General features: G+C 34.1%; 3 protein-coding genes across 13 annotated transcripts in view; all 3 read left to right on the forward strand.

The window, feature by feature from the left end:
- LOC111479005 (exocyst complex component SEC10b-like) overlaps nt 1-5,106 on the forward strand; it is an 8,968-nt gene extending 3,862 nt beyond the window's left edge. For all 7 annotated transcript variants that reach the window (XM_023123422.1, XM_023123423.1, XM_023123419.1 and 4 more), the window contains 17 exons: nt 130-221; nt 658-826; nt 904-980; nt 1,090-1,188; nt 1,276-1,366; nt 1,606-1,691; nt 1,770-1,943; nt 2,099-2,152; nt 2,245-2,373; nt 2,496-2,588; nt 2,669-2,815; nt 3,018-3,115; nt 3,344-3,428; nt 3,710-3,768; nt 4,275-4,373; nt 4,458-4,541; nt 4,619-5,106. In XM_023123422.1, coding sequence (XP_022979190.1) covers nt 130-221; nt 658-826; nt 904-980; nt 1,090-1,188; nt 1,276-1,366; nt 1,606-1,691; nt 1,770-1,943; nt 2,099-2,152; nt 2,245-2,373; nt 2,496-2,588; nt 2,669-2,815; nt 3,018-3,115; nt 3,344-3,428; nt 3,710-3,768; nt 4,275-4,373; nt 4,458-4,541; nt 4,619-4,697 — 1,715 coding nt within the window. In that variant the 3' untranslated portion in view covers nt 4,698-5,106. The remainder of the gene's footprint in view (nt 1-129; nt 222-657; nt 827-903; nt 981-1,089; nt 1,189-1,275; nt 1,367-1,605; nt 1,692-1,769; nt 1,944-2,098; nt 2,153-2,244; nt 2,374-2,495; nt 2,589-2,668; nt 2,816-3,017; nt 3,116-3,343; nt 3,429-3,709; nt 3,769-4,274; nt 4,374-4,457; nt 4,542-4,618) is intronic.
- A 5,961-nt stretch (nt 5,107-11,067) lies between these two features.
- LOC111480081 (WRKY transcription factor 22) lies at nt 11,068-12,578 on the forward strand. Its single transcript, XM_023125030.1, has 3 exons — nt 11,068-11,618; nt 11,711-11,821; nt 11,911-12,578. The coding sequence occupies exons 1-3, from the start codon at nt 11,212-11,214 to the stop codon at nt 12,380-12,382; spliced, it is 990 nt and encodes a 329-aa protein (XP_022980798.1). The 5' UTR covers nt 11,068-11,211; the 3' UTR covers nt 12,383-12,578.
- Nucleotides 12,579-13,604: 1,026 nt separating this feature from the next.
- Nucleotides 13,605-21,037, forward strand: LOC111480091 (proline iminopeptidase-like). Of its 5 annotated transcripts, none has more exons than XM_023125039.1 (11): nt 13,608-13,949; nt 14,881-14,979; nt 18,611-18,747; nt 18,846-19,019; nt 19,096-19,329; nt 19,405-19,505; nt 19,582-19,654; nt 19,725-19,793; nt 19,884-19,991; nt 20,477-20,602; nt 20,717-21,037. In XM_023125039.1, the coding sequence occupies exons 2-11, from the start codon at nt 14,937-14,939 to the stop codon at nt 20,909-20,911; spliced, it is 1,260 nt and encodes a 419-aa protein (XP_022980807.1). In that variant the 5' UTR covers nt 13,608-13,949; nt 14,881-14,936; the 3' UTR covers nt 20,912-21,037. The 5 variants fall into 5 exon arrangements, with proteins under 5 accessions (XP_022980811.1, XP_022980807.1, XP_022980809.1 ...); XM_023125041.1 differs by lacking the exon at nt 13,608-13,949 and adding an exon at nt 15,041-15,114; XM_023125040.1 differs by lacking the exon at nt 13,608-13,949 and adding an exon at nt 15,028-15,114 and having other exon boundaries at nt 14,892-14,979.
- Nucleotides 21,038-21,791: the final 754 nt, after the last annotated feature.

Consider the following 21,791-nt stretch of genomic DNA (forward strand, 5'->3'; position numbering starts at 1 on the left):
CCCCCCCCCCCCCCCCCACACACACACACACACAAAACGAAGAAAGAAGAAGAAAAGAAAAGGGAAGTGAAGTTGAAACTATTGACCATCATTCTTCTTTTTCTTTTTTTTTTTTTTCTTTTTTTGTAGAATTGGAGAACAGATTGCTGTCTCGTTTCGATGCAGCATCACAAAGAAGAGAATTATCTACTATGGCTGAATGTGCTAAAATTCTTTCACAGGTAATTGCGTCTTATGGATACAACCAGTTGTCGTTTTGGTCTCTTCACTGATATCAAATTACCCCACTTACATGCTCTGTATTCTCTTTTTTTTCCTACTTATTATTATTATTATTTTTAATTATTTTTAAAATATGGTTATAACAATGAACATGGCTTGCTGATCACTCATTAGGCTGCATGTTAATAACCCTAATGTCCAAGTTCAAAACAGCAGATTGCTTACGAATATTTTAGTTTACAAGTTTTCTCCTTACAGTATCATCGTCACTGATGCATGAGGGATAATAAAAAACTGTTTAAGTTCAAGAAATTAGTGAAGTATCACATTGATAATGATGGAGGTATTGATGAAATTGTGGGGAAACATCTTACTTCATCAAAGAACCAGCACCCTTTTTTCAGAAGAGTTTGATCATTGAAACCTCTCATGCAGTTTAACAGAGGTACTAGTGCCATGCAACATTATGTGGCAACACGTCCCATGTTTATCGATGTTGAAATTATGAATGCGGACACCAGATTGGTCCTTGGTGAGCAGGGTTTGCAGGCCACTCCTAACAATGTTGCTCGTGGGCTATCTTCCTTGTACAAAGAAATTACAGGTTGGGAAGTGGAAAGGATCACTCATTTGGGCATTTTTCTCTATGAATTTGTTATATCTTGATTGTACGTTCTGCAGATACTGTAAGAAAAGAAGCTGCAACTATAATGGCAGTATTTCCTTCTCCGAATGATGTTATGTCAATCTTAGTCCAGGCATGTTACAACATTATCTCTCTCAGTTTCCTTGTTCAATATTTTATCTTTAAAGCAGGATGTTAGTATGCATTTGCAATGAATCTGATTTTATGATGTGTAATTACAGCGTGTATTGGAGCAACGGGTCACGGCTCTTTTAGACAAGTTATTGGTGAAGCCATCCCTTGTGAATCTTCCTCCAATGGAAGAAGGCGGGCTGTTATTGGTGGGTGGATCTACTAGAATCTTGATACTTCCAATTGATCTTCTATATGGATCATTGTGTGACTGTTTTGGATATGTGTTTTTTTAGTACCTTAGAATGCTGGCGGTGGCATATGAGAAAACACAACAGCTTGCTAGAGACCTACGAGCTGTTGGATGTGGTGATTTGGACGTCGAAGGTAATAGCTAATATTTTCAACTTCCCTTGATTTATTCATAAATTTTGTGTTTATCACTCATTCTGAGAATTGCACTATTTATTTAATAGCTGATGATTACTGTATTTTAAACACTAACTGTATCTGTAGTACTTTTTATCATCACTCGTTTAATTTAATGCCGGTGTTATTCAATTATTTGTCGAGTCCCCAATATTTTATTTTATTGCGGTGACATAAAATTTAAATGGTTGGTTCAGGCCTCACGGAGTCTTTGTTTTCTACTCACAAGGAGGAGTATCCGGAGCATGAGCAGGCATCTCTCACACAGCTGTATCAGGCTAAGGTTTACCACAAATGCTTTGTTTTGACTTGATTTTTCAGTTCATGTTTTTATCAGGAACTAAATATGTTTGCTTTGCAGATGGAAGAGTTACGTACTGAGAATCAGCAAGGTTCTGAGTCATCTGGTTCTATAGGACGTGCGAAAGGAGTTTCGATGTCAAATTCACCTCAGCAAATTTCTGTTACTGTTGTTACCGAGTTTGTGCGATGGAATGAGGAAGCAATTTCTCGATGCACTTTATTCTCCTCTCAAGTAATATTTGTTCTTTCAATCAGTTCTGTTATCCACTATGCATTCCAATTGAACGATTTCAGACCGGGATGAACAGTGTCTACAATCAATAACATTGATAACTAGATTTTGAACATTTTCCTTCCATTTGTCAACATTTGTATGTTCCCCTGCAGCCTGCTACTGTGACGGCCAATATAAGAACTATATTTACTTGTCTGCTTGATGAAGTAAGTGGTAAATTCAATTGCAAACTTCCATTTTTTTTCCATTTTGGTTTTGTATGTACTTGGGGTTTATTTTTCGTCTTTTCTAATTGCAGGTCAGTCAGTATATCACAGATGGCCTTGAACGGGCTAGGGAGAGCTTGACCGAGGCAGCTGCTTTGAGGGAAAGGTTTGTGCTGGGTACAAGTGTTAGTAGAAGAGTGGCTGCTGCAGCTGCTTCCGCAGTAATTTTCTGATCATTCATTACTCTTTTTATTGCATCCAAAATTATCTAAGATTTCGTAAAAGTTATTGCCTTAGTTTACTCAAAAGTGACCATGGAAACTGTCTTAAATCATGTGTGCAGGCAGAAGCAGCAGCAGCAGCTGGTGAAAGCAGTTTCAAATCTTTCATGGTTGCTGTACAACGTTGTGGTAGTAGTGTGGCAATAGTCCAGCAAGTACGACGATGCTCTCTGATTTAGCCACGTCGATACCAGTTCCTTCATATACAAAGAATGATTTGAACTCTCTTTTGTAGTACTTTGCAAACTCGATTTCCCGGCTCTTGCTCCCGGTGGATGGTGCCCATGCTGCTTCATGCGAAGAGATGTCAACAGCTATGTCTACTGCAGAGGCTGCAGCCTATAAAGGACTGCACCAGTGCATCGAAACTGTAATGGCTGAGGTCAGTTATTGCCGTGTGTCGGTGATTCGGTCAAAATAATGGATTAGTAGGCGTGTTAGCCGATACATCCTCTCATTTTACATTTAACTTCTTGTCCAATCTATCTTTGCTTGGAATTTTATTCTCAACCCATATACTTAACAATGTCTAATTTATCCAAGTTGCTCGTATCATAATTTCTTGTGCTATTATCCATATGCAGGTTGAGCGATTGCTTTCAGCTGAACAGAAGGCTACGGATTATAGGTCTCCTGATGATGGAATGGCTCCTGATCATCGGCCAACAATTGCTTGCACGAGGTACATCCGACTCAATGGATTGCAAAAGGTTTTTGGAATTTGTAGCCAAAAAGTTGTTAAATTATTGTTTTCTTTCCGACTCTATTCATCAACTCATGGATCAATGGATGCCAGTTAGTTGAAGTTTGTTATTTTAGGCAGGAAGTTCACTGTCGCCTGACAACCGAACATTTGTGTTGGATATGCAAATTTATTTTATTAATCAATGTATCTTTTTTTGTTTGATAGAGTTGTGGCTTACCTTTCTCGCGTGCTTGAATCTGCGTTTACTGCTCTTGATGGTCTTAACAAGCAAGCTTTCTTAACCGAGCTGGTATGATTCTGAAAGTTCTCTGGTTTACTAGAGAATAATGGCATCAGATAGAATACTGTGATTTCTGGGAATAATTGTATCAGATAGAATCATGTGATTTCTAGTCAATGTGTGTGGATAAATAGTATTTTGATGCTCCTTTTCCATGTCGATGCTCATTAACGTAATATTTTTGGTATCCTATTGAAGCATCTCGTGCATCGGGAAGAACTTCTACCATTGCACAGCCTACGTTGAATGAGAACAATATAGATGAATTAATGAGAAATTTTCCATTGCAGGGAAATCGGTTCCACAAAGGCCTCCTCAGCCACTGGCAGAAGTTCACTTTCAATCCTAGGTAATTGTCCTAGTGTTCATCATGTGAAAAATAATTTGGTGAATTCGTTTGTTGGGTGATTTTTGGATTTGCCTATTGGTCAACCGAACGTTGGCCGAAGTTTTAGACGTATTGTTATGTTTATTTGTCCACTGACAGATAGCAAAATCATGAAGTTCAATTTTTTTTTTTACCAAATCTTTGAAATTCCAAGAAAGTATATATAAAGATGCAAGGTCCTTGTGGCTGTTTAACCAATGTAGAAATGATAATTGAACAATGCTTGTCGTTAAATCCTAGTAGGTTAGAGCCATTTAAGTCATTTAAGTAATTTTTAACAAGAACAAACCTTGTAATTACTCTCTCCCTGTCGGAAGTGACGACAACGAGCTATATGTTTGACGATCTAGAACTCAAAATCTCTTGGATTTTTGTTTTCTCCTTGACCGTACCTAAAACTGTTGCTGTGGCTAAAATGGCATTTGGTTCACTGAATTCATCTATGCTTGTGTTCTTCGTGATTGTAGCGGAGGTCTACGTCTGAAGCGTGACATAACAGAGTACGGAGAATTTGTGCGCAGTTTTAACGCTCCTTCTGTTGATGAAAATTTCGAGTTACTGGGCATGTAAGTTGGGTTGTTCCGGATGTCTGGCATCACATCATCCTTTCTTTTATGGCTAATCTCTTGCTTGGTGTTCCTTTTCTCCAGCATGGCCAATGTCTTCATTGTTGCTCCTGAAAGTCTCTCAAGTCTATTTGAGGGTACCCCAAGCATTCGGAAAGATGCACAAAGGTATTTGTCAACATCTCATCAAACTACATTGTTCTTTGTGATGATCATGATATGAACTTGTTTCTCTCTGGAATCAGGTTTATCCAGCTCAGAGAGGATTACAAGAGTGCAAAACTCGCATCTCGTCTTAGCTCTCTGTGGGTCAACTCAAACTGATACGTCCTTAAATCCGAGCTACGATCTTGTAAGTCTCGTACCTTCACATCCGTTAAGCATTCTATAAGCTGCACGTCCTAATTATATGCCCGAATTCGTTGGTAGTATTGGTAGAGAGTTGGAAAAGTTGAGGGAATAGTTTCTCATCCTTTGGTTACTGTTTATTATTATATTCTTTTGGGGGAAAAATAATCCAACTTTGAACACATTTTTTCTTAAGTTAGGAGTAAGGTGATAGTTTCATTATTAAGATTCAATTCTTAGGTTGATTTGTGGGACAGGGAACTGAATTATCTCCCATGGTGGTTGTTCTTATAAGTTGTAAATGGTTTCGCTTTTGTTTCTGCATTTTTCCAAGTGTTTATGGTTCTTAATTCGCAGCTAATAGAATACGAACGGAGATTTACGATTTCTTCTGTTTTCTAGTTCGACCGAATTTGAACTTCCAGTCAACATATGCGTTTTTATTAGTTGAGTTATGCTAGAATGGGAGTTAAAATTTTGTCAAGTCGCTTCTCTAAGTTATTTATTTCAAGCTTCCCTTCCCTCTTATTCTCTAGGCTATACTCGAGTTGAACGAGTGTATTTTTACTATGTTCTTAGATTTTGTTTGTTGTTTTTTTAAGTATAATATGGTAATTAATATCTTATTCCCTTCTTTGTTTTTTCAAAAAGAATTTTAAATTTTCATTTCTTATTTTCTTATTTTTATTATAAAAAAAAAAAATTGTACTTTTCCTCGCTATTTTTACCCCCAAAAAACTCAGAATTTATGTTAGTTTTTTAAAACATTTTGGTGTTTATTCTATCTTTGTTTTTTGTGCTTTAAAATATTGTATTTAGTTCATGAATATTATATAACAATTTCTTTTTATTTTTGTTGGTCATTTTTGTCTTCAACCACATTTTTAATTATTGAAGTTTGATAATTAACATCTCATCATTTTTTAAAGTTTTATTTCTTTTTTCTTTTAGTTTCTTTTTAAATCATGTGCATTTATATATATATATATATACACACACACACACAAGAAATAGGGTGTGCTGTGGTGGTAGGCCATAACAAAACATTGTCACATCACTGATTAATAAGTGTCGTCCATGTGATTTAAAGAAAACCGATTGAATTGATTTGAGAGTTTGAATTTGTATGATATTTACACAAAATTCATAGGACTTCAGATTTGTCTGTAAATGTGTAGATTAAAGCAAAACATGTAATTTATGTTTCGTAGTTCATAAGATTAGCAAGCTCGTAGAAAAAAAAAAAAAAAAAAGAGGTAAAATTTAGGTGAAGAAAGGGAGAAAAAGGTGATTTTATTGGGTTGAAGTGTTTTTGAGAGGTCAAAGTTCATTGGACAAGACAGTGGTGTGTTTGAGTTACTGTGTTTTGTTTTTAGGTATATGGAGAAAAAGGGTGGATTTGAAATTTGCAAGAAATAAAGGACCTATCCATTTGTAATGATGGAAAATATGCCACAAATGGAGGTCTAAATTGCAACTAAATATTTACTCTTCTTTGCCATTTGGTCACTCGATTTTTTTTTTTTTTTTTAAATGGATAATAAAACATTATAAATTTAGGTTCTTCTTTCTCCTTTGTGGCGGATTGGTGGGTTCTATCTCTTTAGATAGTGAGAGCTATGGGATTTTTTTTTAATATATATAACATTTTAATCGTGTTTTTAACATAAAAATAAACAAATAAAACAATCTTTATATTTTTCAATAACTTTTTATTAAAAAAATTAATCACATAGATTGGTTTTAAAATTTATTAAAAGTATAGGGATTAAATTTGAATATTCATAAATAAACGAAGGTGAAATTAAATAATACTCAAAATATAGGGCGTAAAAAAAGATATTTGCATTTTATTTTATTTTTTGAAAATGGTGGGTTTCATCAAATGGTTCCATCACTTGGAATGTGTTTGCGCCAAACCCACAATTCCTTCTCCCCACCCTATAACAGAATGGTCCAATTCATATATATATATTATTTTTTATTTTTAATTTGTCACATTTAACCATATTAATCACGAGATATAATAAATGAAATTCGCAATATAATTGAAAATTTAGTAACTTGCGTGTACTTGAAAAATGATAGAAATTTCCTAAGCACCAACCTTTGTTCCTTTGATAATTCAAAAAAAAAAAAAAAAAAAATCTCCAACTTACCAAAAATCTCGACACTCTCTTTCATTATCTTTTAGCGTCCACTTTTTATAATGCAAGTAAATATCATAGAAACATGCACGATAACGTATATTTTTCTCTATATTGTATTTATTTTTTCGCCTTTTTTAATATTTAAATATAATTTTGAAGTGAGTTAAATGTTTTTGTTTAGAGATCAATTATTTAATATATTAGAAATATATTTTCCTTAGGAGAGAGACTATATAAAACTTGGTGAGAGTGGGAATATTATAATTAAATATTTAACTAAAAATGAATTGAAAATAGAAATAATCAAAATAAATAAATAAATAGAAAGATAGTCGCAGCATCACATCATCACATTCCCAGTGCACTCCTTCGTTCGATCAACGTCTCAATTTTTTTAAACCATAAATGGAAGGGGAAAAATGTCAATAAATTTTTTGCTAATAATAATAATAAATAAATAAATAATATTCCATTTTTCTTTTAAAAAAAGTTATTACTCCAAAAAATATTCCAAATAAAAAAGAAAATGGTTTAAACATTATTTTGTCCTTATGTCTTTTTAAAACCCCACATTCTATTTTTTTCGATATGCATACTTAATTTTTTAAATAAAAATATCTTATTTAATCAACCACTTAGAAAATGCCTTAATTAATCAAACTAATAATGTAAAATAAAACAATATATCATTTTTATTCAATAAACAGACATTAAGTACTTAATTTATATAATATTATTTTTTATTAAGTTTATATAATATGATTTTTCGACCCAATATTAAACTATGTGGATCCGTCCCTAAGTACGGATATTGATTATTATAAACTTGGGGAATAAAATGTATTTTAGTGTCACACTCACACATTTACTTCAATTAATTAATGAAATTTTAATATAAGATAAAATTACTAAATTTAAAATATTAGAAGCTGTCCAACCCTTCGTGCCTACTGATCATTCGTTCCTGACGTAGTTAAGAGTTTGCAAAAAATATAAAATAAAAAATAAAATAAAACCTTCGATTTGGTTTATTTAATTATTTTTAATATTATAAAAAACATTACTATTTTTATGATCATACAGAAACAAAAAGGAAATTAATTATAATAATAAGACGGCAGTGGCATTACAGTAGTTGGGCCGAGTCCCATACCTACACGTAGACTCGTGGCAGGCACGTCTTGGTGCACCCAACGCCTTCCCTTCCCCGGAAGAAAACTGTATATTTAAAATTAAATTACAATTTTACCCTTCAACGTTGTTGGCTTTGTTATTTTGTAAAATTTATAATTATAAAAATAAAAGTTATATTTGATGTATATCCATTAATTAATAAAACAATTAAATTTGTCTTCTTAAATTAAAGAAAGGATTAAATTTAAATTAAAGAAATAAACAACTGTCAGATCAGCGCCGTTAAAGTAATCCAACGGTGGGACAAGCTGATTCCAAATCGGATTTTAAATGTCATTTTAATTATAAAAAAAAAAAAAAAAAAGAAATTAGTTTCGCGAAAATCACAATGCACGCTCACGCGTGGGGATTGGGAGAGATAAAAAAGGAAGAGAAGAAAGCAGGGCCCACATAAAACCTGCCAGCTGTCAAGCCTACTCACCCCTGTTGCCTCGTGTTCCGTCAAATTTACGCGCTCCACACAGTTCACACATAAAAGTCAAATCTTTGACTTGTTCAACACCGCCCGATCTACATTCAGATCATCATGTACATTCCGTGCCCACTTGCTCGACTACAGAACACAACCGACACTCGCTTCCCATGAAGACCACGTGGTCGAATCCCATTTGCCGAATCTACTAGCAACGGCTACCGCCAGCTACAGCACAGTATTTGCAGATTCCGGCATCTTAGGCATCGAAGGAGTGTTCTTTGCCAAAATCTTTACTTTATAATATTTAATTTTATAAAGTTTCCATTCTATTTTAGCATCAATACCGAGCATAGCTTTACAGATAAAGAATAAATCGCAGTATTTTTCATTCTTCTTTTACTTCATTAATTATCACATTAAAAAAAATTCAAAAATTTCAAACACAACATTAAAGTACGAGGATTTGAATCTCCAACCTCATAATAAAAAAAATAATTTTTTTTATATCATTTATTCGAGAATTATATAATTTTTAATATTTGTATTAATAAGCTCACATAAATATATACTAAATGAGTTTGAAAAGTAAATATTAAATGGTCGAATAATAAAGACGGTTACGTAAAATCATGAATTAAAAAGGGAATAAATCTAGAAGCTAAATCGAGATGGAATTTAAATATTTTTTTTCACGACAAAAAGAAGGGAGGTTTGAAGCTGAAGGATTGCAAACGTCTCATTCCAAATATTTAGAATAAATAATAAGAAAAAAAAGACTGTCACGTCTTTATGTTTATGCCACGAAAATAGTAATAGATTCCCTTATTTACACTGTAATATGCTTGGAATCTTTTACCAATTAACCAAAAAATCATTCCTATAAATAAATAAAATAAAATAATTTCTCTTTTCCCCATTAATGTTTTTTTTTTTTTTACTATCCATTAATATTATGAAAAGCTATATAAATTTAAATTTTTTTTATTATATTTTAAAAACATCATAATTTACAAGATCGAAAAAATGTGTTTAAAAATTTTAATTAATATATTATAGTGGCGTTAAATTAAAAAATATATTAAACTCATAAAGTCAATACAAGTAATAAGAGGCAGAAGAACAAAAATAAATAAAGTAAATTTAGTTACCTTTAAGATAAATACCAACGACATTCTTTACCTCTTGATGAAGAAAACCATGGTTATTTCAGTCAAAACACTAATGATTAATTATTTTGGACACAATAAATGAATAAATAAATAAGGGATTATATTATAACGAAAAAAAAAAAGGTTAAAGGAAAATAAAATTCTCATAAAGTATATATTATAATAAATAAGATATTATAAATGGTTACTAATTAAAGTTGGGTTTTAGAAGCTAAAATTATTATTATTATTAAATGAATCTTATAATAAGATTAACATGAAATTTAAGAATAATACTATAGATTAAAAAAATATATTTAGAAACGATCCTATTCCAAATTAAGCAAACTATTTATGGGACCAATAAAAAGTGAATAATAAATCATACATTTAATTATCAAACTTTAATAGATACTTTAATACATATCGGTATATTTATGGAAAAAATTAATTTCATGTACAAAAATATTGCTTACTGTATGAGTTAGGGTTATGACTCATAGTACTTTAAATACATTATTTGAAATTTGAACTTAGGGTCGACAAATAAAAATATCAAGTGTGTTAATTAACCGTTGCAAATTTGGAAGCTCGAATTTCACCTGAAGTAAAAATTTAGTGTCTTGGCGACTAATTTTTTATATTTTTAAATTAATAAAAATTTAATATTTTCTTTATATATATATATAATAAGGGAAAAATATTAAAAAAATAAATAGAAAAATTTTAAAGCATTACCCCACCAATAAAATGACCACCTTTTGTGTCCAATAAAATTGATAGGAGCGCTGCAGTTTTCACTACGTCCACTCGCGCCTTCTACTGTAATTTCATTAATATATATATATTTTAAAAATAAAATATAAATAATGAGTCTTTTTGTCTGTACGATCACGAGCTTGGATTGTAGCGTGTGGACCCTCACGCTTATCAAAATCAACCTCTCTTTCCTTCTCTCTCCTCTTTTCTCTCTCATCTAACCACTTGGGTTTTGGAGTTTGACATTTTCCTAAGTCAACCCCCCACAAAAATCAAGAAATAATTAAATGGGTATTTAAAAATAAACTTTTTTTTCTTAGAGAGAGAAATTATAAAAAAAGAGAGGAAATAATAGCATAGAGATGCCCTCTCCCACGGCTCCACCCCACCTGTCTTTTTCTGTTAAATTACGATATTATCCTTAACATTTAACCGGTTTAAATTAAATTTAGGTTTAAGATTCTACCAAATTTACACTAAGATAGTTTTATATGGTGGAGGTTAATATTGTAAATTTATTTTAAAATATATATTTTTATAATTTAGTGAAAAATTAGAAAGGAAAAAAAAACTTTTTCTCTCTCTAAGAATTGGATTTGTGAAAAAAAAAAAAAAAAACTCACTTTCTCTTTCTATCTCTGTATTTTGGTTTCTATATATAATTCTTTTCCTACTCATTACTCATTACGCCCTTATAACCAAAAGTCAGCGCCTTCTTTTGTCTCTGTTTTTTTTTCTCTCTCTCTCAGAAAAAAAAAAAAAAAAAAAAAACCTGTTTAAGAAGCTGAGACAAAGGTACAGATTCTCAGAGCAGAGTTCTGTCTATGAAAATGGAAGTCGATTGGGATCTTCACGCCGTCGTCAGAGGCTACTCCGCCGTGTCCTCCGCCGCCACCATTCCCTCTTCTGACTTTTACTCTGTTTCTTCCACTTCTAATAACTCTACCCCTTTTGCTTTTGGTAGAGACCTAACCAACCAACCAAACCATTTCTTCTCCCTTCAAGATCCATTCGAAGGGCCTAATTGTAATTCCACTGAAGAATTGCATGAGCTTTTCAAACCCTTTTCCCCTAAACCTCTACCTTCTCCGCCGCCACCGCCACCGTCTGCTCCGCTGCTGCTTTCTTCTCCGGCGGCTAAGATTCTGACCCATCAGAAGCAACGGCAGAACACCCATGTCCCCAAACAGCTCCATTCAGCCCCGGTTTCTGCGTCAAGATCTAAACGCCGGTGAGCATGATTCTTCAATTTCTTGATTCTGGAAATGTTTTTTTGTTAAGCTAATTGATTGATCTTCTGATTTTTTTGACGCTCTGTTTTAGGAAGAATCAGCTGAAGAAAGTCTGTCAAGTTCCGGCGGAGTCTCTGTCTTCGGATATTTGGGCTTGGCGGAAATATGGCCAAAAACCCATTAAAGGATCTCCATATCCAAGGTTCGAGCTCGATTTAAACGCTGAAATTAGGGTTTTTTTTTTTTAAGGTGTTGAAACTAATTTGTGTGATTTTGGAAAAAAAAAAACAGGGGATATTACAGATGTAGCAGTTCCAAGGGTTGCATGGCCCGGAAACAAGTCGAGCGGAACAGATCCGACCCGGGAATGTTCATAGTCACGTACACGGCGGAGCACAACCACCCAGCGCCGACTCACCGGAATTCTCTCGCCGGCTCTACCCGTCAAAAGCCCAACACGCAAACGCCGGCTTCCTCCGGATCCGAAAAACCCGACCCGAAGCAGCCCGTTTGTTCGTCGGAAGACCAAAGTACGATCACAGAGAGCAAAGAAGAGAAAGAGGAATTGTTAGCCGAAGATGAAGAAGACGACGACCTGGGAGTCTCCGATTTGATCGTGAGCGACGATTTCTATATGGGTTTTGAAGAACTCGACAGCCCAACCACCGACGAGTGTTTTTCCGATCAATTTCCGGGGAATTTCGATCTTCCATGGTCGTTCAACGGAGACCCAGACAGCGAAATTGTAAAACTCCCCTGGTAAACTAATTTCCAACCCATTTTTTTTTCTGTTTTGAGATAGAGATCTGTAAAATCAAAGTTAGATCAAAGATTTGAACAAGGTTTTAACGAAGTCATGATGTTCTCTGTATCCATTTTTCTTTTCCCTGTAATTTTAGAACAAAAATTGTAGAAGAACAGTGATTTTGAAGTGCGAGATGGAGTGGGTTTTGTGGGAATTTTGGAGTTTGTTGACTAATGAAAAGAAATGGAGTGGAATGAAGGCATGGATGACGTGGTAATGCGTTGACAGAGATGGAAATTAGAGAGGTTTTTGTGAAGAAAAAATGGGTATGGGGATGAAGAATATGCTTCCTTTCCAAAATGCTTGTCCGAGGACAGCAATGGTGGAGAATCAGATTTTATTTAATTTATTTTATTTTATTTTTATTTTAAAAAAGATAATTCGGAATTTTTTCACTTAGTTGATGCCAGTGGGTAAAGATAAAATGGTAGCCATTCAACCTCAAGATTGTATAATTGCGTCCAAAACTTGATTTTCTTTTGTTTTATTTATTTATTTTTTTTTTTTATTAAGAGATTCTGTTTCTTCGTACGGCTCAACCTTTGTGTTTTGTTTTTGGTTCCATTTCACAACGCTTGTTTGTTCGTTCGTTTGGATGTTCTTGGGAATGCTTTTCAAACAAGCTTTATTTATTATTATTATTATTTTTTATCAAAAGTGCTAATATTTCTATATTATGTCGGTACGAGAGATGAATGGAAAACGATCGACTAAAGTATGTTAGTATTAAGGGTGTTCATGTAATCCAATGACTCGAACAACCCATACCATCCAACTCAAAAAACTGAAGAACATTGGATTTTGAAGGACATTGAGTTTATTCTTGAAGTGTGAGATTTGTTTTTTTTTTTCGATTTGAGTTAGAGTTTATTTTTTGAGAAATTTGAAAATTTTGATACTTTCAATTTTATTCGTGAAAATTTTCACTCTTATAAGTAATGTTTTGTTTTCGTCTATAATTGATGTACGATTTCACTTAACGATGAACACGAGTGATGAAGAAAAGTACAGAGATAAGTTCGTAACTCGGAAGGTTAAAATGGTCATTTTTATAAAAATTATAATTTATATGGAGAGAAAATGAAGAATTGGGATTTGGGTATTAAAAGAAAGTATAGATTGGGAAAGATAAAAAGATATATTTGTTGAAGCCAAAAGTGGTGAATAAAGAAGTAACCATCATTTTCGTCTGGTGGCTTTTGGGAAAAGCACAAACCCTTCACAAACTGTTCCATCAATCCATATTCCATTTCCAATCTTCAGCATCTCTGTTTTGAACGGCTGAGAATTTCAATAAATTTTAAGCCCCGGAAAATTTCCAACTTCTGCTAAATCCTTCTCTAATGTTCATTGTGTTCATGGAATGGACATCACAAACTCGATGCAACAAAACCAGGAGAATAATGGGTTCTTTGAAGATCAGTGATTACGCTTTGAAATGGCAGTCACTCGCTGCTCCGCCGTGCCGCTCCTCCCTCTTCGACTTGGCTCCCTGCTTTCCCGACTTCCCTCAAATTCTCGTTAGGTAAGCTTTCTTGTAGAATCCCATTATTCTTTCTGAGGCATTTCGTCGAGCACCTTATGGAAGTTGAAATTCTCGGTCTATTTTAGCTTCTGTTTTTCATTTATGGTTTTGTTTCTTTGAACAGCTTTGTAGTTGGGTATTAACCTGGTTAGTTTGGTAGGATGTTGCATTCTTCAAATGAATTTATATGTTTCTGAAGGAAATTTGATGGTGAACTGAAATTTAATTCAGAATGCATTACATTACAAGCTTTGGTAGTCTAAATCTATTCAACACTCTGACCCACAGAGGTTGGAGCTTCTTAAAATTTTGGATTAGAAGAGGTTATATTCTGTCTTTTGAAGCACAAGTTGTGTCTGCGTGATTGAATTTGGAGAAAGTTTCATCTCTGACTGAACTCATCACTAGCCTGATATTGTTAGGCCCCTGTCGTAGAATAGTTGATATGAACTTAATATAAAATTTAAGGAAGATTCTTGGATGGTTACAAATTTAAGGTTACATTTATCTAGGGCTAATTATAGTCTTAAGATATGAAAGTTACAACTCTTGAAATGTCTCATGAAAGGTCAAGAGTTTTCATTTTGATACTATATAAAGCCATGTTTGTTATATTTGTAAAGAGACTTGGAAAATGTAGTAAAAAGAGCATTTGTGCTTCCTTTATAGCCCATGACTAAGTTTCTTTGCATTTTTATATAGTTTAGGTTGCATGTTTAGAAACATTCAAGCTTGACATGATTGATCCAAGTGATTCCTTATCATTAGGGCTAAGTTTCTTTGCAAATCTATATAGTTTAGGTTGCATGTATAGAATCATTAAAGTTTGACATCATCGATCTTACTTGTAGAGTAATTTGAATCTTAAACAAGTGATCTTGTTTTGAGATATTTGATCAATAAAGTAATCCGAATCTTACTTCTCTTGTAGTGATTCCGTATCAACAATGTTCTTGTGGAGAGCTCTCGAATTGGCCGGATGTTTGAATGAACTCCGTATTTCTGGTTTATTACACATATCAATCGAATGGTGAGACAGGATCCTTGTTCTTATGATTTTTGCCTGAAGCTTATTTAGTTTTATAGTTCAGTCAATTCTATCTACCCAACGGCTACAAAGACGGAGTGCTTTAAGTTTGCTGGTAATCCTGCACTATGCATCCAGGTATCTGATCATAGTCTTTTTGTCAGTAGTTTTGAATTTTATGGAAGTGGATTGATATCTCTTGATCTAGCTTGAATACACATCTCTTGAACTAGCTTCATACATCCATTAAATATCTTAGTTTTATGTAGATGCAGCTTATGAAACTTCAAATTTAGAGATCTATTATATACTCTTCCTTCTCGGAACTCAGATCCAACATTTTGTTGGCAACCACCCCAAATCCACCAATATTGTCATTTTTTGGCTTTTCCTTCAAGGGCTTCCCCTCAAGATTTTAAAACACGTGTACTAGGGAGAGGTTTCCACACCTTTATAAGGAATGGTTCATTCCCCTCTCTAACTGATGTGGGATCTCACAATCTACCTCCTTGGGGGTCCAACGTCCTCGTTAGCACACCGTCCGGTATTTGGCTCTAATACTTTATGTAACAGCCCATGCCCACCGCTAGTCAATATTGTCCTCTTTAGGCTTTTCTTTCAAGGGCTCCCTCTCAAGGTTTTAAAACGCATCTACTAGGAAAAAGTTTCTACATTCTTATAAGGAATGTCTCGTTCCCTTCTCCAAACGATGTGGGATCTTACAAAAACGGTTGGAAACGTGAGGGCTTAAAGGTTCATTGTTTTCATGAGGCATATTATGATCGGTTTGGAATAACTTCTAAAAACACTTTAAAGTCATTCTAAAGAGACTCTTAATTTCTTAATTTTAAACGCTTTACACCGAACTCTATTGGATTTTCTTAATGAATCATTTGGTGAGAGTCTCGTAGATTACTTCTGCTTCAAACTTGAGCCTTATCTTCGGAAGTATCATTTTCTGATGCATCTGAGCCCTTTACAGACTTGAAAGAAAAGCGCACAAGAAGCGTAGCAATGGCCATAATTGTCATAGTTCTAAGAAAGTATGATTTGTTTCAAACAAGGTCTGCGTTTTGTCAGGACTTTAATGTTTGATATTTTCTCAAGCTTTCCCCAAATTGGTATAGTTGGAAAGGTAGTTGGATTAGACACAGAAGTTCGTTAAACCCAACCAAACCCAACCGGTACGGTTTGGATATATACATATATATGTATATATTAAATATGAGATGAAAATTTTACTTCCATGTTTGAAAAAAAAAAAAAAAAAAAACCCTTTCAAATTTAAAGGTGAAAAAGACCAGGAAAATTTTAAATTTAAATATGCATTAAAACTCACCTACAGTTAATTAAAAAATACAAAATAGCGGCTCCGAGATTAGTTCAAATAGTTTACTCAAAATACATCAAAACAACATTTTAAGATAATAAAATGGCAAAGGAGGAAGACGACTCGATCTAAGGGCTCCCAGCAGTTGCACGGCTTCACACACTCCCACCCTCAACTGTGATCTGCACCCCATCTAAAAACAAATGAATAACATGGGATGAGTATAAAATATTCAGTAAAGAACCTATTTATAGGCTCTCGTTGGACTTAGTGTTCATATACTGATTTTAGCCTTAGTCCTTACTATGACTTACATACATGCTAGCTTATAATAAGGCTTATCCATACCTTGACCCTTTGTGCTCACACACTAGGGTGCATGACTAAATCCCTCGGGGTCATAATGTAGGATTAGGTAGTAGCTTATTGTTTATGTTTTTCAAAGTCTATCCTTACCTTTGTGCTACCAGCACGCGAGTCAACTTGTTCTATGACGGGCTTGCAGGTAAGTCTTGTGTGTATGAGGTCGTAAGTCTTGTGTGTATGAGGTAACATGTGCACTATACACAAACTACCACTATGGTCACTTGCACCCATACTAACTGTCTACCAGGTGCACCCTGGTAGTATACGATCTATGACTCACGTCTCCTCGGTAAGTGAGAATAACCATTATTTACCAAATAGACCTCAGCCATACCAAGAAAGTTCTCTTACTTACCTTCTTTAAACAATCCAACTCAGCTTCCTTAAACAATCCAAACCTTCTTTTCTTGGGTTAGCCAGCTAACCCCCTTCATTTATTTGTCAACTGACAGAGTTATTACAGGACCTATAGCCTGTAATATAAAAAAAAAAGTTTGAAAAACTATATTATTATATTGAAATTTAAATTTTAGGGTTAAGACGAGAATTATACTTTCCCTCCCTAACCCTCCTATATATATATAAAAAAAAAAGTTTGAAAAACTATATTATTATATTGAAATTTAAATTTTTAGAAATTATGTTAGATACTATTTTTTATGAAATAATAATAGAATTATTAGGATGTTTTACAATTTTTTTAATTAAAAAGTTCTTTGAAACGGATGTTTTCTAAAATAGATATATTAAAAAATCGAGAAAAATTTCTCGCATAGAACTCGATCCTTGTGAAAATGAATGGAGAATTTTGTAGGAATGAAAATTGAAATAGGAGGTGGGGACGAGGTTGAGGAAGAATTTTCTATCCTCGTCTTGTCTCATGGACATCTCTAATTATAACACGTAATCTGGTGGAGACTGATTTTTGTTATATATAGCAGATTTGTTCTATTTGTTGATTGATTTTTCGAAGTAATGGTGTTATAGTTCATTTTTTATCTTTCCATCACTATTTTAAAAAGTGTTAAACGAAAAATATATTTTTAAATGTTTGAAAAGTGATTCCAAACAAATATGTTTGTGGAAGCAAAAAAAAAAAAAAAACTAGATGTTTTATGAACATGACGTGGAATCTATTGTATACACTATTTGTGGCCATAGAAAAAGTCATAAATATGGGTGTTGTTTTTGTATAAAGAATAAAAATGTTACGTGTAGTTCTCTTTGTAAAAGGTTTGTCACTTTTAAAGGCCACCTCTTGGGTAAAATTATCTCTCATTATTTGTTAAATAATTTTATTCATTATTTCTATCCATTTCAACGCCAATTCTTCTATTATGTTTTCATAGAAATGATTATTAAGTTAAAAAAGAAATTAGGATGGGGATCCACAGAGAATGGAGAGAGATTTCTCTTAAATGGAGACATAGATTACCTCCTTGACTTCGATCCCTATAATTCCCGTCCTGTCCCCACCACCATACATACATGGGTTGTAAGTAATAATCGGGACTTTCTAACGGGTCCTGGGTTGTGCTTATGGTATTTGATAAATGAACAAAATTTTCTAACATTGATCATCTTTTTTACATTTCATTCAAATTTTGAACATTTTTGTTGATGATTTATATCTCAATTAGCTAAGCTACGTTCATATTAGCCGAACATCAATTGATATAAATCATTGAAACTGGTTTAGAATGCAAAAGGGCACTCCGAATATATGTAGACATCTTAATCAGAATACAAATAATCATATTGCATTGAGAGGCTGAATACTGCTGAAGCTACTGATTCAATGACTCCTCAAATATTCAATGATGTTATGACCAAATCCTTCAAGTGTTGAAACTTCTCTGGTTGTTTCTTTTTGTACAGTTAAACCAATTATGATTTTAGTACATTTTATCCTTAGCTAATACAGAATCTGCAATGCAGTGGGGAAAGAGGAGCAACCAATGCCATACCTTTTATACTTACAAGGAGGACCCGGGTTCGAGTGCCCCCGACCAACCGAAGCCAGTGGATGGATACAAAAAGCATGTGAAGAATTTCGTGTTATATTGATGGATGAGGCATGCCTTTTGTTGACTTGACTGACTTGACTACCTTTGAGCAAAGGCATTTGAAAATATAAACGAGTGTTGCCTTGATCTTTTATTCCACCTTGCAGCGAGGAACAGGATTATCAACTCCCTTGACTCCATCGTCCATGTCACAATTTCAAACCGCAGAGGATTTAGCCAATTATTTGAAACATTTTCGAGCTGATAACATAGTTAATGATGCTGAATTTATTAGGATTCGTCTTGTTCCTGATGCTGCTCCTTGGACCATTTTGGGTCAGGTATTTAATGTTGTTGAGCTTTGAGACTTCTGAATATGGCTCCAAATTCAAGCAAATTCTCCTTTTCCCTTCGCAGAGCTATGGGGGTTTTTGTGCACTTACGTATTTGAGCTTTGCACCACAAGGACTGAAACAAGTCCTTATAAGTGGTGGAATCCCTCCAATTGGGAATGGATGCATGGCAGATTCTGTATATAGAGCAGGCCTTGAACAGGTTCTAATCCAAAATGAAAAGTACTACAAGAGATACCCTCAGGATGTTGAATCAGTCCAGGAAGTTGTGAAATACTTGGAAGAGAATGGCGGCGGGGTGAGTTCATCTGAATGCTTAAAAATTCTCTCAGCTCCCTGAAAAAAACCCCATTTTCCTTCTGGTTTTGTCTAGGTTCCTCTTCCCTCTGGTGGTATCTTGACACCCAGAGGACTGCAAACTCTTGGTCTTTCTGCTTTGGGGTTCAGCACTGGTTTTGAGCGCTTGCACTATCTGTAATACCTCTATCTTTTTCTCTCTGGTCTCTAACTTTTGGACAAGTGAATGGCTGAATGGCCTCTATTGTGGCAGGTTTGAGAGAGTATGGGATCCTATAATAGTGCCTGGAGCACCGAAACGAATCAGTTTTTTCTTCCTCAACGAGGTTAGTATTCCTTCCACAGTTTCTATTAGCTTTATTCTTGATTGATTGTATGCAATTAGGACACATGCAGATTGATAACTGGATACCATTCGGTTCGAATCCTCTTTATGCTCTCTTGAATGAATCTGTTTACTGCCAGGTAGCCTCCTTTTTTTGGTTTTACAATTAGATTTTGGCCTATTGGAACTCTGTGTTGAGATGAGTTTTTGCCACTTCCTGTTCCCCAAAGGGCGCCTCATCTCGTTGGTCTGCTGAAAGAATAAGGAATGAAGTGGGTAGCAAATTTGATGCAAATAAGGCTGTAAAGGATGGATTTCCTGTGTATTTCACTGGAGAGGTTAGTTCAAACTGTGCTCGTCTTTTATTTTCATCAAATAAATAGTCGTCTAGTTTAGCTCGTCTTTGGAACTTCTGCTCGTGAAGTATTTGACTTAAAAACTCCCTACCCGAAAAGTTATATGTTATTTAAGCCGTTGTGTTGCAGGCTTGAGCATACGCTGCCTGACCGTAGGAGATGCGATTCTAAGTTGGCTTGACTCACTCAGTGCTGAGAGTGAGTGCCACACAATCGCTAAATCTGCTGCCAAGAAAAGGGCGATTGTGACGGTATCCGAGTCAGATATCGGGCGATGTACCAGTAAGGACACTGGGCCCCCAATGGGGGTGGATTGTGAAATCTCACGTCGGTTGGAGAGGGGAACAAAACATTTCTTATAGGAGTGTGGAAACCTCTCCCTAGTAGACGTGTTTTAAACTATGAGGCTAACAGTGACATGTTACGGGCTAAAGCAGACAATATCTCCGTTTGTAATGCTTTTGTAGATGATCTTCCCGTGGATGTTTGACGAGATTCATGCCTTGAAACCGTTCAAAGACGTGGCTAATATATTGGCTAATAAGGAGGATTGGCCTCCTCTATATGACATTGCTGCTCTTAAAAATAACAAGGTATTCTGTCTATTTTACCGTAACAACTTGTCACGAATCACGACGAGCGTTCGGGTTACCTCGAGGCGTCTCTGTTGACAAAAAAGTAACATATTTTCTGGATTCCGACAACAGGTTCCGGTCGCAGCTGCGGTATATTACGAAGATATGTTTGTCAACTTGAAGCTGGCCATGGAGACAGCTTCCCAAATAGCAGGAACAAGGCTGTGGATTACTAATGAATTAATGCATTCTGGTCTGCGTGATGCGGGGCCCCAAGTTGTGGATCAGTTGATGGGATTGTTAGATGGAAAGAAGCCTTTATTCTAAGGCTTTCTTTCATCTTTCTTTGTGTTTGGTTGAGTTCTTGTTTAATATTAATTTTAAACAGAATAAAAATATTAATGTTGTTGTTAATTGTTATTATCAATAATTGAGCTAAACGTTTATATTTATTTTTTTTTAAGCCTTTAAAAAAACATTTTCTTAAATAAAATATTTGGAATTAACTGTTCGTGAAAGAATTAAATATTTTAAAATTAAAAAATCACAATGTTCCTATGGGCCGGCCCAATATGCAATGGACTTGAAAAGGGCCCATAAAATGAATGCGAACTAATCAAGGCTTCTTTCCATTAATTAAATTTAAAATTTTAAAAATTACTTTAAATTTTTTAAAAAATTAATTAATACCTTTTTACTTTATTTATTTATTTATTTATATAAATTTAACACTATTTTTATTATTGTCTTGACTTTCAATGAATGTGAATAGGATGAACTTTGCTTTAAATGCTTTCCCACCATAGTTTTTATTATTACAACTCTGCATCTTTAATTCGTATATTTTAATATAGCTTTGATTTAGATTTAGATTCAGATGGCTAAATAATAATTTAGCTTTATTCTTATTATGAAAATTGGAAAAGAAAAAGGCATATATAAGCCAAACCCTACGTTTTCTTTCTTTTTTTTCTTTTTAATTAATTATTTTTTAAATATTTTGTGATTTGGTCGGCAATAAATCAATTGATTTAATTTTACGAAGTCCAAAATTCACTCAAAGATTAAAAAAAAATTAATAATAAAAACAAATATATATGCTATGTGTTATTTTCATAATATTTTGGATTAAAAAAAAATTGACCAAATAATTTAATTATTTTAAATTTGTGTCACTTTAAAGGGTAAATCACGCGGTGCGGCCCAA

This window comes from Cucurbita maxima, unplaced genomic scaffold (genome assembly GCF_002738345.1).
Source record: "Cucurbita maxima cultivar Rimu unplaced genomic scaffold, Cmax_1.0 Cma_Scf00005, whole genome shotgun sequence".
In the NCBI taxonomy this organism is placed as follows: domain Eukaryota; kingdom Viridiplantae; phylum Streptophyta; class Magnoliopsida; order Cucurbitales; family Cucurbitaceae; genus Cucurbita; species Cucurbita maxima.

What these genes read in the sequence shown, in the direction of transcription:
- LOC111480081 (XM_023125030.1), top strand. Translation starts at nt 11,212, where the DNA reads ATGAAAATGGAAGTCGATTGGGATCTTCACGCCGTCGTCAGAGGCTAC. An exon ending in GCGTCAAGATCTAAACGCCG is followed by an intron (nt 11,619 to 11,710) that starts GTGAGCATGATT and finishes GCTCTGTTTTAG; the next exon opens with GAAGAATCAGCTGAAGAAAG. An exon ending in AAAGGATCTCCATATCCAAG is followed by an intron (nt 11,822 to 11,910) that starts GTTCGAGCTCGA and finishes AAAAAAAAACAG; the next exon opens with GGGATATTACAGATGTAGCA.
- LOC111480091 (XM_023125039.1), top strand. Translation starts at nt 14,937, where the DNA reads ATGAACTCCGTATTTCTGGTTTATTACACATATCAATCGAATG. An exon ending in TGGAAGAGAATGGCGGCGGG is followed by an intron (nt 19,330 to 19,404) that starts GTGAGTTCATCT and finishes GGTTTTGTCTAG; the next exon opens with GTTCCTCTTCCCTCTGGTGG. An exon ending in GTTTTTTCTTCCTCAACGAG is followed by an intron (nt 19,655 to 19,724) that starts GTTAGTATTCCT and finishes GGACACATGCAG; the next exon opens with ATTGATAACTGGATACCATT.